Here is a 20,074-nt window from a genome sequence, read left to right as displayed (position 1 = left end):
TAGTGAACATATGTACATACCTAAACGATTTTTAAGATAAATATAAAATAAAAAATAGGTAGGTACTTTGTGTGAGGATGCAAAGTTTCACGTTTTTTGTGGTCTGTATGTAAAAACTATGATTACGAATCACGTATTTCAACAATATATGACGTAAACGTAAGTATTTGATGGAATTTGAAGCTTCTAGCCGTAAAAAAGGGGCAAAAATGACAATTTATATGGGGTATATAATATATATACCACCGATCTCTATGATTTTTTCAGACAACAATATATGCTATCTACGTAAGCATTCGTAGAAATTTGAAGCCTCTAGCTCTTTAAAAGGGGCAGTAATTATGAAAAGTTTCTTATCTAAACAATCGGTTGTGGGGGATATATACTATATATAGACCGATCTCATAAATTTTTTCAGACAACAATATGTGCAATATACGAAAGCATATGGTGATGTTTGAAGCTTCAATCTGGTAAATTGAGGAAGATATGGCAAAAATCCTCTTTTTCTGAAAAATCGGTTGTATGGAGGATATATGCTATAGTTGTCCGATCTGGCCGGTTCCGACAAATGTCCAATGGGACACCTAAATACACCCGCTCAACAAATTTTATCAAGATATCTCAAAAATTGAGGGACTAGTTTGCATACAAACAGACAGACGGACAGACGGACATGGCTAAATCAACTCAGCTCTTCATCCTGATTATTTCGGTATACTTAATGGTGGATCTATCTATTTTCCTTTATGGACTTACAATTTTGTGATCCGTGTCAAAGTTAATATACCATTTCATGAATAGTATAATTATGTTTTGCATTAAAAGTTTCTCAAGCACTTTTTTCAATTCTTTTATTAGTACGTAAATATGTATTAACTTAAGTAAAAACTTTAAAATTTACTAAACAAATTTATTGTAGTATGAATTACAATTATTTTACTATAGTTACATGGTACATAGTACATACATTACATTATATTAAACAATAACAAAAAAACTATCTTCTTCAACTTTTCATTATTGCCATTAAACGGAAAAATGTAAACAAAAGCATTACAAAAAAGATATACAACAATTCAAGTTACAAGTAAAACGAAAAAGTAAGTGAAAGGAGCACGCACAAAAATTCTTGAACCACAGTTAAGCACAAACAAAGAAGAAGAAGAAGCACAAAACTTTATACAAAATTTTAAGTTGAATAAATACTTAGTTAAAAACAGTTGAAGAGATGGTCGGATGAATGATTGAGTGAATGTGTGAATAATGGAAGGCCGTTTGTTTTATAATCATAGTACAAGTAGTTTGTCTATATAAATAACAATTATTTGCTTAGGTGTACTTTTCAAATATTCAAAAGTAGTTGCGCTGATGGGCGAAAGTCATTGAAAATTTACTAACAAAATATTACATACAACTTAGAGTCAAATTAAATACAATTTATATTGGCTATTTTTGTTGTTGTGTGTTTTACAAAAATTTAGTTTGTTCGAGCTATTAATTTGCGCTCATTAAACAATCTAATCAATCACATTAGATTATTATTTTTCTATGTTCGCGAAACTGAGATCAAATTTTAATAGTGTAAACAGTTTTTGAGATTTGGACAAATTTAATGAGCTTAATGAGATCTGTAAACCGGATTATTTTTTATAAAAATTACACGTACATCCGATCTCTTTAATCTTTCGGATTCGGATGTGATTTAAAATTTCTTTTTAAATTAAGTTACAATAATCAGTAATTAAGGGATTTGTGCCTATAATTACAGTAATCATAATTTCAAATTTTTTGAGTCTTTGTTTAATGCTAAGGCTGTGCGATTAATTGATGACTAATCATTTACTGTATTTTCTTTTAATTTTTTAATTTTGAAGTACTTAAATGCTTTGCCTGTTTTTTATATTTTTTTTTTTCGTTTAAATAACTCAAATAATGTTGTTTTCAATAATGATCATCTAGCAATCGTTTAATCGTACAACTAATTATTCAACTAAATCGATTAATCAAAAATTTGATTAAACAAGTAAACGAGAAAAATCAACCAAATAATTATTCAACTTCTACGATTAATCAAATAATAGCACAGCCCTAATTAGTGCAATTCAAATTGTGGTTCAATGATTTAGAAGTTCTGTAAAAATTACGATAAATTAGTTCAATTCTAAGCTACGACTGTTGCAATCAGTAATTAAGTCATCATTGGTATTTGCAATCACAATTACAGTAATCACAATTAAAATTTGTTTAAAGCTTTGACTAATGCTGGTTTAATTCATATTAAAACGACTGGGACTAAAGTAGTCTATGTTGAAGAGTTATAACAATGATTAATGTAGTCGTAATCGTTTTTATTCTTATAACGCGAGAGCGATTGAACGTAATAAAACAAACAAAATCGCAATTTTATAAATCTAGAACTGTGATTGCAACAACATGGATTGCCCCTCAATTAGAGTTGCAATTAATAATTATTATAGCAAACCTCACTAGAACTAAAACGATTAAGATTAAAGTAATCGTAGTTCAGGTATTGTTAAATTAAGATTATTACAGCAGCACAATTTTGATAAATGCAAGGACAAATAAAACCCCAATTAATTTTTAACTAATCAAACTGTGATTATTAAGTTCTATTAATTTAAACATTAATTAGATTAAGGTTAATAAAAATTTCATTATTTAAAAAAAAAGTATTCTTTTTGATTAGTCGAAAATGGTTATGCGCTGACTAAGTAATTGATCTAGTTGAAATTAATCGGCATTTTTCATTAAACAATCAATCGCCATATTCGATTTATTGACTAGGCGCACCCTCAAAGTTTAGTCAGATCCCTGTAATCGTACTTCAAACATTGCTAAATTGCAGATACAGTAGTTAGTTAAACAGATTTTGCTTTTTTAAACAAATGTTTGCTTCATACGCAAAACGCATACGATTTCAATTCGATTACATATTTATATCGATATCCCTATCACTCCAATCTGATAAATATAAAACTAAATATAACAAGCAGAATTGAATTTTTTACTATTTGTAGATTACTTAGTTTTCTGAATAAACTAATTAGATACAAGATAAATCAAAGCCTGATTAGTTGGGGAATAATTTTGTTTGAATAGTCGATAAGGATTATGTGCTGGTTAATGAACTAATGTAGTTTTGATCAATCGGTATGTTTTATTAATTCATTAATCGATATATTCGATTAGTCAATTAAGCGCATATCCCTAGTTAAAATAAATGAAAATTCCACGCGTAAAACGCAAAATAAATATTCAGTTTGATTAAATATTTGAAGAGCTGCTCCAAATATATGTATATTAGTTGGCATGACATTTAGCCATATCGCAAAAACTGCTTCACTTTTTTCAATTCTGACTCATCGCATAATTTTACTTTGAATTACAACAAAAAAAAAAAAAAAAATACTTAGTCGTTGTTTTTTTGAATTCTGTGAGCTCGTGTAGTTTTTGGCGCTATAATTGTGTGTGTGAAAAAAACTAATTTTATCGTTCTGTCTCTTACTATAATTTTGTCATGCTGCTGCTGCGATTTTTTTTGGTATTTAGCGTATTATAAACAAGCTTTTTAATGTCATTTGCAAACCTAAAATAATTACTATAATGTTTTGTTTTTGTTTTTAATTGTTTTTTTTTAATAATAATGGAATGAATTTTATTTGCAAAACTTGTTCGACTTTCCAAGCTTGTTTTGAACAAAAATTTTAAATGTTACAATTTCTGCACGTACAAAGGGCATTACAATTTTATTGGCATATCGCCCACATTTTCGTTGTACTCATTGTTGGTCAATTGTGGCGCCAATAATTTGCTTCTCTTTTTTGTTGTCGCAGCAGCACAAACAAATTATATAACATAAAATTGATTTGAATTCCAGATGCCACCAAAAATTTTGAGCAAATCGTTTGGCTAAGATAGTATTTTGTAATGTTTTGTTGATGTTGTAGTTGTTGTTGTGGTTGTTAGATTCACTTGTTATCCTTGCTGCTAAAACTATGTTGTTACTGTTGTTGCTGCTACCACTTTACTTTTGTTTTTGTTTATCTAGCTTGTTTGTCTAGTAGTTGAAACCCCAAGTGCGTTTGAGTCATTAAAAATTGCTTGTTATCTTCGTTCTTGTAGTTGTTGTTGTTACCACTGATGCTGCAATCGCTACTTTCATTGCCACTCTCTTTTTCTTGTTGTAGCAGCAGCATTTGTTGCTTTGCTTTAGTCTTTCCCGTCGACGTCAAAAAAATGTTATTTATTGGCCTTTTGTTGCCTTCAAATTGTTTGAGTTGCTTGTTTTTTTGTTATTGTTAAACTTTTTTGCTGCTACTTTTTTTGTTTTCTTTTTCTTATTTGCAAATTTCATTAACTTTATGCTTAACTTTTTGTTTTTGTTATAGAAATATAAATTTATTGCAATTTTTAGCAATTTGTCTTTATCTTCTCTTTGCTTGTTTTTTTCTTTATTTTATTTGCATTTATCTCTTTCCTTTGTCCTTTCAACAACTTTATGCGCATTTTTTGCGTGTCTGTGTTTCTTTATTATTATTTTATGTTTCTTTTTCACTTTGCCGCCTTTTGAGCATTTTGTTTTACAATTTTTTTGTATTGCATTTTTTAATGAAGTTTTGAAGTTTTTTTGTGATTTTTTTTGTTTATTTCTTTAAATTTCATTTTCTCGTTTTTATGCCTTCACGCCAGTCAAACTGGTGCTGCTGGGGTTCTTGTTGTAATTTAAGCCGCCTTTGTTGTTCGAGCACGAAATTGTATTGGCTAAATTTAGAAAATGAGATTTTCGCTGTTGTTGTTGCTGCTGTGGCTGCTGTTGCAAGTTTTGTTTGCTGTCCTTGCATTTGTCATGGCCGATGGAACCTGCACCAGTCACATGAAGTCGCATGAAAAAGAAGAACAAGAAAACGAAAAAGGTTAAGTTGATGCATATATAATTACATAGAAAAAAGTTACTAGCATTTATTTTAAATTAAGTAGACAGTAATACCAACAAAACAACACAAAATAAGGACGAAGTCATCGATATCTAAATGAAAAGTTATGGATCAGTTGGCAAAATTCACACATTGAAAGTTATGTTGGCACAAAACTTTACACTCGACAGTGTCTGCAGGCATTCAAGCAGTTAGTGAAATTTTGATAAACATGAAAGAAATGATAAACAAATCATTTAAAATTCACACAAGTGAAATAAAAATAAACCAAATTTGAATTTGTTAAAATTGTAAGAGTGAGCAAAGCTTTAGTAAATTAGCGTTACAAAAATAATAAATATCTTCTATGCCAAATAAAGTTTTGTCGCCAAGTTTATCCACTATCCACCCTTATGAATTTAATCGATCTCGAGATATCACTAATTAAAATCAGTGCAAAGATTTCGGTAAAATGTATGTATATGCGGGCGGAAAGGGGTCTCGCAAAACACGCCAAGGATTCAAAAGGTGATAAGGGCAATACAAAGCTTTATACATAGCTTCCGCAACCCAATTGTCAACCTCACCTACGCGAGTGAATGTATCATACACATATTTAGCAGACGAGGCTCTGGCGACCGCAAGTTCCTCATGGAACTAGAGGGTGGGGAGGGCGGTCTGGCCTAGAAGGTTTGACGTGGTCATATTAATCGTTCCTGAGATTGTGCTTTGCTACCGGAACGTACCGGATCTATATCCGGCAAAGGACTTTAACATCGATACGCTCCCCAAAGCCGTTGTTATCGTTAATACAACAACAACAACAACAATGCTAATTACCGCGGAATCAGACTACTTAATGTCGTCTATAAGGTTCTATCTAGCGTGCTGTGCAAAAGACTAAAGTCCATAGTCAACAAACTGCTTAGACCTTATCAGTGCTACTTCAGACCTGGTAAATCTACTATTGACCAGAACTTCACGATGCGTCAGTGCCTGGAGAACAATCGCGGTAAAAGAACCGATACTAACTATCTTTTCGTCGCTTCAAAGCAGCCGTTGACAGCGCGAAAAGAAGCTGCTATGTCTGAATTTAGGTTGCCTGTAAAGTTAATAAGCCACTGAAAAATTACGTTGCACAACACCACTAGCTCCATAAGGATTGGAAGGGACCTCTCGGAGGCATTCGAAACCAAATGAAGCTTCTGACAAGGCGAATTCCTTTCATGCGATTTCTTTAACATAATGCTGGAGAAGATCTAGTACTAAAACCGTGATGGTACAATATGGCTCGGAATCATGGACGGTGTCGAAAGCAGATGAGATGGCTCTTGGAGTATTCGAGTAAAAAGTTCTGCAGAAGATTTATAGTACTGTCCGTGATGCCGAAGGCGAGTATCGAATGACGTATAATGATGGGTGTATATTGGAACGACTTTCCGTCATCCCTTGTCAAATTTCGTTTCGAGAAGTTGTGCCATCATCAGTGTAGATTTTCGTTCTGATCTGTTGTTGTCGTTTGTCTTGTATTTATAGTTCGTAGGTACATGAGCAGGTATTGTCAAAATTGATGCTTGTGTATATTTGTGCATATGTGCTGTGTGTTCATTCAGAACCGAGAGTGGTTTTTACTGATCGATTTGTGTGGCTGACTGCGGCAGGTAAAAGTCAGTAATTCTAGACGTAGGACCTTCTTTGTGGGTTTGTTGCTTTGGTGCGTTTATTATTTTGTGTTTATATGTTGTTGTTCGGCTGATGATTGGCTGTATGAGATTGAAGCTAATATGAAGACAATGCAGCGAATAAAAACCCAAAGTATTCGCTGGCTAAGTCATGTTATATGAATGGACGACGACGCTTTGGCAGATGGATAATCGATATATGGGAAATATTTGAGACATAAAAGGGAGGCGTGGAGATTGCGGCTATTCTCTGCAGGAGTCTTCTTTTAATTTTTAGAAGAAGTGCGCCGAAGTTCGTTACATTAACCATATTTAAATGAAACTTATTGCAAACTAAATACATCTCATTTTTTTATAACATAGGTCCTGGTTTTTGATAGGGTTTTTCAGTTTTCTCGTTAAAACAAACTTCTGGTAAGACTACGGAATCATTCAGTCTATGCGAGGTCCTCCATATGGGTAGGCGTATGGATGGACGAATGGATGGATATTCATTGGTGACTTTCTTTTTTTGTTTTTTCCAGGCTTTATTTAGAAAAGTCTCAAATCCGACAAACTCGAATTTAATATATAAAATATAGAATAAAATTCTATCACCGTAACCGCAGAAGTACGTACAGCGTTATAATTAAAAACAAATAAGGACGGGACTTCATACCTTTTATGAATGGGGCTGAACAATAACCTTATCCCATTCGTAATCACCAAATAATTCGCTGTATAAGATAAGAAACCTATAGTGAGCAGATGTACATACCTAAACGATTTTAAGATAAATATAAAAAAATGGCAAAAAACCCCCTTATCTGAACGATCGTTTGTATGGGATATATATTATATATAGCTACAGGAAATCTTCTATGATATGCTAGAATAAATATCACCAAGTTTAACGTTTTTATATTGGAAATTAAGGGAGAAATTGCCAAAAATCTTTCTATTTGAACGATCGGTTGTATGGGATATATACTATATATAGCTCCGATCAAAGTGGTTTTCTCAGGATATCTTCTGTGATATATTAGAATATATATCACCGAGTTTCACGTTTAAACTTTCTAAATTAAGGGAGAAATGGTCAAAAATCTTTCTATCTGAACGATCGGTTGTATGGGATATAACTATATATAGCTCCGATCGAAAAGCTTTTTACAGGAAATCTTCTATGATATATTAGAATAAATATCAACAAGTTTAACGTTTTTATATTGGAAATTAAGGAAGAAATTGCCAAAAATCTTTCTATCTGAACGATCGGTTGTATGGGATATATACTATATATAGCTCCGATCAAAGTGGTTTTTTCAGGATATCTTCTGTGATATATTAGAATATATATCACCGAGTTTCACGTTTATACTTTCTAAATTGCGGCAGGAATGACCAAAATCGTCTTATCTGAACGATCGGTTGTATGGGAGATATATGTTATAGTGGTCCGATCCTACCGGATCCGACAAATGTCTAATATAATACAAAAATACATCCTTGTGCCAAATTTCACTGAGATATCTCAAAATTTGAGGGACTAGTTTGCGTTCAAACAGACAGACGGACGGACGGACAGACGGACATGGCTATATCAACTCAGTTCGTCGCCCTGATCAGTTCGGTAAACTTAATGGTGAGTATATCTTCTATATTTCTTTACGTTACAAACATTGGGCCAAAGTCAATATACCATTTCATGTTCATGAAAGGTACAAAAAATGTTGTTTTAACACCAAAGTACACTAAGCTTGTTGTAAAAAATAAAATAAATGAAGTTCAACTAACCATGAAAAAAATCAAATGAAGAACGTCAGGGCCTAGGCAATATTCCACACACTTATACCCACACAAGCATATCAAGCAATCGACTATTGAACACAAATTGAGTGCGCTCAGCTGAAAAATTGCTTGGCGTCCAGTTCAACCGAAAAAAATGCACTTGGGGTAATTCAAACGTACACAATTTATAAAAATAAAATTTAATAAATAAATACTATTAGTTTTTTTTTTTGGTTTTAAATTCTGCAAAATACTATTAGAGGAAAAACAAGGAAAAATATAAAATGCAGTTACACAAAATGTCAAATTCACTTACATGCATTCATATACCCTCACATGCACACATGCACACTTACATGTATGTATGTAAATATGTATTTGGTAAAAGTAATCAAAAAGTAATTAGTCTAACTGAGCGTATTGAACATTTTGTAGAAAACCAGTATGTGTGCATTTGACTGATATTGCCTCAGATTCCGGCGCAATTGAGTTTATACAAAACACATACATACATATCAATACGTAACAATTATGTGGGAAAATTTAGATTTGCTCTATAACTACCGACTGTAAAGCTCCAACCCAGTTTATATACTAATTTTCTTTTACCAACATATGTATAGATTGGATTACTCCTCTTCTGAGTAGATACGTCTAAACACCAAAGCATATTGAGTTTATTTACGGTTTCTATTGACATAACAGTTCAATTAAGCTACTTCACCCGTTTGTCAAGTTTATTAAGTACATAAACTTACTAAGCTACTAACTTGTAGTGATAATGACGTTCACCGTTTTTAACTCGATCCCAGGTAAAACAGATTTCTGCATATCAATCCTTGTCCACTTATGTATGTAGTGTCACAATCGAAATATCTCAAAAAGAGTAGTGGGATAGGCATCCCAAGTGAGGCATTTCACTATATAGCTTTTTATACTATAAAGAATTGGAAGATAGCCGAAAGTTCAAAATGTACGGTGAAAAAGGTAATTTCCAAAACATTAAGTGCTTTTCCGATTAGTGAATTAGATATTTCTTTTCCAACCTCGAAATTGCTGCAGCGAGATAAAATATTTGGTTCCAATAAATGCTAGCAAGCCAAACGTTCAGCTGAGCCCTTTTTTCCAATTAGAAAAAGGTTTTTCTAAGCGGGGTCGCCCCTCGGTAGACATGTCCGGTTGTATTTCTGATATTTAAAGCTTCTGAATAAAAATGCATTTGTCTTGGAGCTGCCGTTCGGGGTCGGTATAACACATCTAACTCCTGTTCGGCGAACAGGCAGGCAAAGGAGGGCTCGGGCAAAGCTAAAGTTATAGCGTCCCGGAGTATGAAGGAACTGAGTGAGAAGATCCCAATCTCTCAACTCCGGAGGGATGATATACTGAGGCAGATATTGCTTTTGAGAAAAGTTATATAGTACAATTGGGAGTAAAGGGTACATGGAAGGAAAGTAGACTGGAGAGCATTCAGCGGCTACATAAAATAGTATGGTACACCGATGGCTCGAAGACACCAGAGGGGATTGGAGCCGAAGTCTTCGGACCCAAAGCCAAGATATCAGAATCCCTGGGAGCATATCCGAGAATTTTTCAAGCGGAAGTATTCGCCATAAACCAACGAGCTGACCTGAACCTCCAGCGCGAATACTCCAATGAAACGATCGTCATACTCAGTGACCGTCAGGCCGCCCTCAAGGCAATCTCAGCGTTCGAAATAAAGTCAGCACTGGTCCTTGAGTGCGTTGAAAAGCTAAGCCAACTAGGAGCACATAGCGAACTACTATTGAGCAGAGAAGCAGTAGCGACACGACCCATTGGTCCCGAGCCGTTTCTGCCAGAAGGTTCACAGAAATTTAGGGGACATTTATTAGTGGAAGAGAGAGAAAAACACGGGCGCAATATCACAGGTCTGAGACAATCTAAGTTACTGTTGTGGGTTATAGCACATCTCGATATAGGGCATTAATAGGCCTCTAAAAAGATAACCTAAGAATCCTAACAGCTATTCTTATTGGACATTGTAGACTGAACAGCCACATGCAGAAACTGGGCATACTTTCAAACAACACATGCCGATTTGGTGATGGATTAGCGAAAACGGCGGACCATATCCTCCTGGAATGTGACGCAATGTCAAGACGCAGGGCTAACTTTATGGGCTCATCATGGCCAGGACATTCTCACATTAAAATATCTATCTATCTATTTGGAGTCTCTAAGTAACCGACGACGCGATCCTGGTTCTAACCCGGAAAATCCCAGTGGACTTACTGGCAAGCGAAATGGCCGATCTGTATAACACTAATATCGAGCGACCATCTGAAGAAGACAAGAAAAGAGCAAGGACACAAACAATAGCTAAGTGGCAAGAACGGTGGGAGGCCTCGAGTAAAGGGCGTTGGACTTTCACACTAGTTTGGAACGTAGCTCAATGGAATGAGCGGAAGCACGGCGAACTGAACTACCATCTCACGCAGATAATGAGTGGATAAAGAGTATTTATGGAAGCGTAGGATAGAGGAAGATCCTCATTGCCCAATGTGTACCACAGAGTTAGAAAACGCAGAACACGTTATGTTCTACTGCCCCCGTTTCCACGAAGAAAGACTCACCTTGCATGGAGTCTTTGGGGAGGAACCTACCACGAGAAATTTAGTTTCACATATGTGCAACAGGAAAGAGTGCTGGACTGCAGTGAGCAAAATGGCATTTATAGTAATGACATGCCTGATGGATGCTGAGAGGGAGCGCAGAGAAATGCGCATGCGAAGCAGGGGCGATTAAATGGACACTCAGAGCAAATAGCGGGATAGGCTCTTAAACAATGAGAAATATGGAACGCCACCCTGAAGTAATGCGAAAGTGGTGCCGGGGTGGGCGACGGTTCCAACGGGGCTGTTTTTTAGTCTACGGACACACGGTTGCTGCAATTATGGTGCATTAGGCATTTTTCAGCCTCCCCGCAAAAAAAAAAAAAAAAAAAAGGAACCTAGCGAACTCAGCATCTATTATCTTATATCTTCTTTTGTCCTGTGTTTTTTTTTCTCTTCTATTTTCGTTTTTCTCTTCTCTTGTCTTTTCTTCTCTTCTTTCTCTCCTCTCCTCTCTTCTCTTCTGCCATCTTTTCACACCCCTCTTCTCCTATTAAAACGATAAGAGACATCTAAAAGAAAAACTGCCCAAACCCACTTCCAAAAGTTTCAAATTCGCGCTAAACTAAAATAAATATAAACAAAAAACCTTTTCAAGTACAAAAATTTGGACTTACATAAATTTCCTACATTATTCTCAAAAGTGCTATCGATCGTACATATATTAAAAATGCTAACAACCCACGCCATTAATTTCGCACGTCCTCCATTCATGTCACATTCGAATACAATAAATGTTTGTATCTAATTTTGTTACATTCTGTCGCCTTACATTTTATGTATTATTATTGTAATAGTTGCAATTGTTGTCAAATGCATATAAATATCTTCAAAAGACAGCTAAGAGAATGAGCATACGAACAGCAGCTTACGATTACACGACATACTTATTACAAGACATAAAATTACAAAAGTACAGTCATATGCAAACCACACAACAGACAGCGAAGGGCGAAAAAGCACAGTGCATAAATATATGAACTTGAATGAGCTTAAGGGCGTGGTGTGCTTTGCTTCGCCAGAGCGCGCAATGGATGCGTCCCTCGATGGTGGCATTGTGTCACAGGATGTGGCATTGAAATTCAACTTTTTCGTAAAAGCCAACTTATTTATCATATGTGTAAAACTCTTGTGCGCTTGCACTTACCCATACTCTTTCCTACATACATATATATGATTTTTTGTTTGTTTTTTTCACACTCCTTTGTAATGTACATTTGTCACATTAAATTGTGTCCTTACAAACAATTGCATGTGTTTCTTTATTTCATTGCTATTTTCACACATTAACTGCAGACTATATATGTAAAAATTTGTAAGTATGTGTTTGTGTGGCTTTTTCTATTTTTATTCGATTCGTACAGTTTCACAGTACTTATTAAGCGGGAAAATATACTAAGTCAAAATTACAGCATTCTGAATGGTATGGCACTAGTCCGATAGTGTCGACTTGAACCAATTAAAAATCCAAAATCATCGCGAACGCGCTAGTGCCCAGAGCCTGAGTTCCCGAAGTTGAGTGCCATCAAGTGCTTTATTCAGCAATGCGGAAAATAATAGATACTTTTCGAATTTATTTTCAGCCAAATAAAAAAAGGTATTTTAGCAGCTCATGAAAGTCGCTGAATTCTCAAAAAGTTTGTAAATCAAACAATTGCACAAAAACATATGTATCTGTATCACTTGAAAACACGGGTAACGGTGCGTATACGTAACATTTTTTGTATTATTTGGTATACAAAAATTATATACATACAAGTAATATACTGTCTCGTATTTCTACTTTGTTTGTTAATTTCATTTGTTTTATATTCTAAAAAGGCTTTTGTGTTTTTTTCATCAAGTTTTAAAATTTTATTTTTTCTACGCATTATTCTGAGAAAAATTTAAAACAAGAAAGTCGTATTTTAAAATTTGTGAAATTTGTAAAATAAGTTTTATATAAATTGGGAATTGTCTTACAATAAATAACTATAAACCATAAAATAGTCTGTATTTAATTGGCGCAGTCGGTAGGATCTGTGCAAAAGATCCTTGAGAACCTATACAAACAATCTCCATAGAGAAAATTAACCAGAAAAAATATCAAGCAAATCATTCTGTATTCCTGTATGAGCATTGACGAACAGCTGGATATTATAAACGCTACTTTTCAAGCAATTAGTCTACAAAATTTTTCCAAGATGACTGAAGCGAGAGGACACAGAGAATTTGCTTTGCAAAACATAATTTGTCATAGCAATTCTCCATACTCGTCACCCATCTGGGTGGTACCTAAGAAACTAGATAGTTCAGGTAAACAGAAATGGAGAATCGTAGTAGACTATCGAAAATTGAATAACATTACTGTAGATAATAGATATCCCATTCCTAATATAGATGAAATTTTGGATAAAATTGGCAAATGTATGTATTTTTCTACAATTTACTTGGCAAAAGGTTTTTATCAAATCGAAATGGACCCTGATGATAGGAAGCAAACTGCTTTTTCAACACAAAACGGCCATTATGAATTTTTGAGAATGCCATTTGGGTTGAAAAATGCACCTGCAACATTCCAGAGATTGATGAATACAATTTTGGAAGATCTTATAGGGAAGGATTGCATGGTATATATGGATGATATCATAGTTTTTAGTACTCAAACAGAATTTTTTCAAAATTAGCTAACGCAAATTTAAAAATCCAGGTAGATAAATGCGAGTTTATAAAGAGGGAAGCTGAATTTTTAAGCCATGTTGTCACACCAGAAGGAATCAAACCAAATGCGAATAAAATAAAGTTTATAATAAATTATCCAATACCACAGACAGATAAACAAATAAAGCAATTTTTAGGACTAGCTGGATTTTATAGAAAATTCATTAAAGATTTTAGGAAAATTACTAAGCCGTTAACAAATTGTTTGAAGAAAGGGAATAAAGTTAATATTTTGGATATAGATTATATTAAAGCTGTAGAGACAATAAAATTATTAATAACGAAAGAGCCGATTTTGGCGTTCCCAAACTACGATATGTTATTCACTCAAACAACCGATGCTTCAGCTGTTGCATTAGGAGCAGTTTTAAGTCAAAAAAGGCCACCCTATCTGCTTTGCAAGTCGAACTTTAAATGAACATGAACTTAACTATTCTGCCACAGACAAGGAGTTGCTAGCGATAGTATGGACCTCAAGTATTTTAGACCATATATTTATGGAAGAAAATTTTTGATAAATAGCGATCATCGGCCATTACGTGGTTACATAATCTCAAAGAACCTAATTCAAAACTGCAGCGTTGGAAAATTAGATTAAATGAATTCGATTTTGATATTAAGTACATACTCGGTAAGGAAAACAAAGTTGCAGATGCATTACCGCGAGTGAAAATTGAAGAGTGTAATGTAAATGAAAAGCAGGTGGATATTATTTTTGAAGATAGTTTCTCAAATGTTGCTACCATTCATTCAGGAGAAGAAGATTCGGAGGATTATATTTCGTTAAGGCCTTTAAATATTTTTAAAAATTAAATTAAATTGATAAAATGAAATTATCATAAGGTTCTGAAAGAAAACATATTTTCGAACACTTTAGTTATAACTTATAATAATTTACCTACCGATTTTATAAAGAATATAATAAAAAAATATACTTTAAACAATAATACCGCCATTTTTATGCCAGATGATAAGGATTTTATTATTTTCCAAAATGTCTATAAAAATTTAGTTACATCAAAAAAGAATAGAGTTTTGAGAGCTACGCGAGTTTCAGAAAATATATTAGAGTTTCAGCAGTTTAAAACAAGTTATGGAAGTTCATCTTGAAGGGTTACATCAGGGCATAGAAGAAGTTGTTAACTGTTTTAAAGAGAAATTTTACTATCCGAATTATGTAAAAGAAATAATCAAAATTATTAATCAATGTGATCTTTGCAATAATTGCAAAAATGGACATGTTAGCTATAAATTACATTTCAAATTGACACCTCCAATTTATGAAGTTCGCGAAAAATTTTTAGTTGATTTTTGGAAATGGGAAAAAGAGAATTTTTTATTGACGTCTATTCAAAGTTTGTGGTTGTAGAACATCTCAATTCTTTAAATTGGCAGAGGCAAAACGAGCTTTAATAAAAATATTTAATGTTATGGGGCAACCGAAAACAATGAAGATTGATCAGGATCAAGAATTAAATAATATTAATATAACACAATGGTGGGAACATACACACACAAACACAACTACGGGGAAAACTGGAATCGCAGATATTGAACGTTTCATTAAGACTTTGAATGAAAAATTAAGAATAATCAATACATAATTCATTCTACTAGCAACGTAACTCCATATAATATTTTTTTAAATAAAATTAGTCCAAAAATAGACAACAGGCTGTTAAAGAGAAAATAATAAATTATTTAAACAGAAATAGACAAGAAAGCCCTATTGACTTAAATTATGTTAAAGCAGATAGTTCAAGGAAATGATTAAGGAAAATTTGTAATCCTTATAATAAAGTAAAGGTTGTGCAAACGGAGGACGACAAGGAACATCATTTAATAAAATATAGAAGTAGAAAAGTCCGAAAATATAAAAATCAATTTAAAATAAAAAAAAAATGTAATTTCGTTTATTTGTTTGTTATTACACGATATGGTATCACTAATTGAATTTTTGAAGTTTGTCAAAATAAATATACGCACTACACAAAAAAAAAAAAAAACAAAAAATGTTAATAGTTTTGTCGTTTTATCGTTCCCAATTTCTACATTGGAGTTATAAATATGTTTAAACTTTAGTAAAATGGTAACTTAAGAAATTTAATATTAACATGTTATAAACAATGAAGGCATTTGTTTTTTGAGGTGGGAGGAGTAATATACTGTCTGATTTCTACTTTGTTTGTTAATTTAATTTGTTTTATGTTCTAAAAAGGCTTTTGTGTTTTTTTCATCAAGTTTTAAAATTTTATTTTTTCTACGCATTATTCTGAGAAAAATCTAAAGCAAGAAAGTCGTATTTTAAAATTTGTGAAATTTGTAAAATAAGTTTTATATAAATTGGGAATTGTCTTACAATAAATAACTATAAACCATAAAATAGTCTGTATTTCATTTACATATAAACAAACAAATCATGCAATGGCCCCCACGCTCAGAGTCGCACGGAACTTTCAGGTGACCATTGTGTACCGAACTCTTTGGGAAACAGGAAATTCATATACTGTCCCTGATTCAGAGGCCCGGTTGGGATGGATCGAAATTCGATGACGGAAAAAGGGCAGGTAGTATCTGTGGGATCTGGTACCAATGGAAAGGCACCCCACTATATGCACTATTTTAGGCATTAATCCATGCAATAGAAATTTCGCCAAATCTGGAACGCTTGTCTTCGAGAACTAACCTCATTATGTCAGACACCCAGGCAGCTTTGCGTGCCTTGCAGTTTTACACAATTCATTCTAAGCTAGTGGATGAATGCAATGGAGTCCTAAATGATCTGAGGGTCAAAAACAAAGTTTTGTTAGGTTGGTTTCCCGGCAATCACGGATATGAAAGTAATGAGCAGGGTGCTAAAGCAGGATTATATGGTTCAGAGCCCTTCTGTGTACTCACAAAGACACTCACCAAAGAAACCATAATTAACCGGGAAACAAAACAGTTCAGACAACACTTGATTTAATGCCCAGATATGCCATATCGTTTTACTGCCAGTAACAAGAGTATCAGCCAAACTCATTAATCTAAACCGAGGTTACTATACGGGACACTGTAGTCTATGATATCACTAAATAAGACCAGTCTAGTGTAGTGTAAGGCGCGATAATCTCCGCAGAAATTTTTGGTCGAGCTTCTTTTCCAAGGGGTGCCCCACTTAGAAAAATTTTCTTCTAACTGAAAACTTGCTTCTAAAATTTTGATGTTGCTTTTCCCGGGGCGTGAACCAAGGATCTACGGTGTGGTAGGCGTAGCACGATACCATCACACCACGGCGGCTACCGTTCAATCTACCCGATACACACATCCGTCGCTTTTGTGAGGCAGATACTCTCCCATCTAGGTGGCATGACTCTTAATCCCCTCGTGATATGTAGTAAAAAGCCTGAACAGGCACTTAAATACATTGAAAGCATTCACATACAGTAAAAGGGTGAAATATCAAGCACAAGGGATCTAAACAGAGGCCGAATTGCATCGAGGTCTTATAATATTTATAATAAAATCAGTACGTGGTGGACCACGTCACCTAAACAACATAAATTGTATGAGTAGTATCATATGTGGTAGTTTCCAACTAGTTTCTTTGACTGCAAGGCATAACCGCACATAAGTACATATAAAATATAAAGTATGTGTAAGTTTTGCGGTAACTTTTTGGCACAATGCACATTCTTCTTTAGTCCGCTCTTCTATGCTACTGTTCATTCTTAATAGTTGGCAATTTAAGTTGAACCTATGAGAATGGCTTTCGTGGTCTTTTACTTGACATTGTAATGCGCCAAATGACTTTTTAATTAAGCCAATTGATAACAGCGACAGCTTACTATGTCGTACACAAATTGGGAATTGCATAAACTGAGACAAGTCGATTGTGATGCGAAGCTGAAAATTGAAAATGTGGAATTTCACGTTAAAATAGTTAAGTTAATTTAAATTCTCACCACATATAGGTGAAGTAATACTCTAACATCAAATAGAGAAATGTTTAGTCAATTTAATTTGCCTAGAAGGTAAGAAAACTTTTCTAGTTCAATTGAATCCAATATCATTGAGGACAAGGCAATTCCTCGAACGGTCAGACAGACACCTGGGCAAGAAAAATGTGCGTAGGCCTCGCATACGACTGCATCCTCCGATATCTCTCTTTTTCGTGTTAATTTCGAATCTTGTAGGAATGCTTGATTGCCCGAAGTGCGAAATATAATAGCCCATGTCACCAAGCCTGGTGTGGTCGTAGCACCCTTGGTTTACCTCACCGAAGGTCCTGAGCTCATGTCCCGAAAAAATCAACATCAAAAATTAAGAAGTTTTTTCAATAAGACAACAATTTTTTCTAACCGGAGTCGCCCCTTGGCAGTGGTTTGGCAAACAAACCCAAGTGTATTTATGACATTGAAAGCTTCTCAGAGCCTATTTATCTATCACGCCAATTTGTAGGAAAAATTAAAAAGCAGCACGATTCAAATTGGAAGAAGCTCGTCCTAAATCTACTCTGAGGTCAAACATGTCAAGTTTTTTCATATCAGAGAGCCTCACCGTAGTCCAGTTGCAGTTGCCTTGTCTGTAGTATCTATCGAGACATATTTATAATGAAATTCAGAGCAAAGTGAAGTTATAGAAGAGCAGCTGATACGAGCCAGTGCTATTCCTTGTACAGATATCAGTTCTTTGGTGGTGCTCCTGTGTCTAATACAGTATACTCCAGTTGTTGTTGTTGTTGTAGCAATGCTCGCCCCACCTAATAGCCGCGACCGATCACAAATTGTCATCAATATCCTCTATCGGGAGTCCAAGGAAACTTGCCGTTTCAACAGGGGTGGACCATAAGGAAAGGGGTATTAGAGGCGTTGGTTTCACATTACAATTAAAGAGATGGTTGGTGTCATGTGGGGACACATTGCAAGCGGGGCATACATTTTTTATGTCGGGGTTGATTCTGGATAGGTAAGAGTTTAACCTGTTACAGTATCCAGAACGAAGTTGAGCAAGAGTGACACGCGTTTCCCTGGGGAGTATGCGTTCCTCTTCCGCGAGTTCTGGATATTTTTCTTCAAGTACTGGATTCACAGGGCAATTCCCGGTCTCCAGTTCTAGCCGGTAGCCCCTCCCTACAGCAGTACAACAGGTTGTACTGTCCTTTAAGTTTCTAGAACAGATATATGATCTCGTGACAACTCAAGATTAAATGTGTCTCACGAGAAGAGTGAAATGCTGCTACTGTAATAACTAAGCAGGCACATATAGACTAGTTCGATTTGTTTTTGTGAACTACCTTAGTCATTTGGTTTCGATTAAACCAGTCTAGTTTAATTTTATCTTATGTGATATAATAGCTGTGCTATTTTACATCTATATACGTTTACGCTTAAACTTTATATGGACTGCTAAGCGTCAAACTTTAAATAAAAAAATAAAAATAAAAACTTTAAATACACCCCTGAAATTGGTGCGCATAAAATTTGTACTATTAAATTTCAATACGCATTATACTCAGATGTAACTGAAATATGTGTCTATGTTACACCCTCTACAATAACTCTATGTATTCTATGCGTGTCCACTATTCATCGCAACTGATTCAGCTATATGTTATACTAGGCCGGGTCGATTTGTGGGGAGGCAAAAAAATTGCCCATTGCTATGTGAAAATCATATTCTAGGGATCAAAATAAGAAACTTTGCCGAAGGAACCATACCTCTAAAAAGAACATCAGAATTCGTTTTAGAGGTATGGTTCCTTCGGCAAAGTTTCTTATTTTGATTCCTAGAATACGATTTTCACAGAGCAATGAGCGATTTTTAAATCGACCCGCCCTAATGTTATACACAGACATACAACAGAGGGTTGTGTCTCCGCTTTTCGGTACACCCTGTGATGTAGCTAGTTGTTTAACCACTGCCGCTAGATGGGTCTCCCAAGCATTATCTAAGCGAGGATAGGCGTTTTTTTGCGCGCAAACGTTAACGTATGCGTGTAAAAACACGGCTAATGTTGTAGTAATAAACTTACCGAGTCAAATGCCGACTACCCTCGTGTACCGCCATTTCTGACGACTTGAATTCATTCAATTCTTTACGTATGGCAGCCTTATCCTTCGGTGTCAGTCTTGTCCACGGCTTATCGGCACGTCGATCATAATCGTGCGCTTGTGTCACCTCAATATAATCATTGAAACGTATAATTTTCTTCTCTTTTAGCTCCTCGACGGTGGGTCGGAAACTTAATTTACGCAGCAAATAAGATTTTTTCTCCTCTTTTTGTTTCTTTTCTTCGGCGGGTGATTGTGCTAAACGAGTTGATATAAGAAATTAAATTTGAAAGTTATATATG

At 34.6% G+C, this 20,074-nt stretch overlaps 1 protein-coding gene across 12 annotated transcripts in view; it reads right to left on the bottom strand.

Annotated features, from left to right (window-relative positions):
- Positions 1-1,276: 1,276 nt before the first annotated feature.
- Positions 1,277-20,074, bottom strand: part of LOC137253296 (phosphatase and actin regulator 1-like) — a 763,209-nt gene continuing 744,411 nt past the window's right edge. For all 12 annotated transcript variants that reach the window (XM_067789966.1, XM_067789968.1, XM_067789969.1 and 9 more), the window contains 2 exons: positions 19,754-20,030; positions 1,277-4,884 (listed from right to left, as the gene is read on the bottom strand). In XM_067789966.1, coding sequence (XP_067646067.1) covers positions 4,869-4,884; positions 19,754-20,030 — 293 coding nt within the window. In that variant the 3' untranslated portion in view covers positions 1,277-4,868. The remainder of the gene's footprint in view (positions 4,885-19,753; positions 20,031-20,074) is intronic.

Source organism: Eurosta solidaginis, chromosome 5, assembly GCF_040869045.1.
Source record: "Eurosta solidaginis isolate ZX-2024a chromosome 5, ASM4086904v1, whole genome shotgun sequence".
NCBI lineage: Eukaryota > Metazoa > Arthropoda > Insecta > Diptera > Tephritidae > Eurosta > Eurosta solidaginis.
The sequence above is the reverse complement of the archived record's forward strand: the minus strand, read 5'-3'. Positions and strand labels throughout refer to the sequence as shown.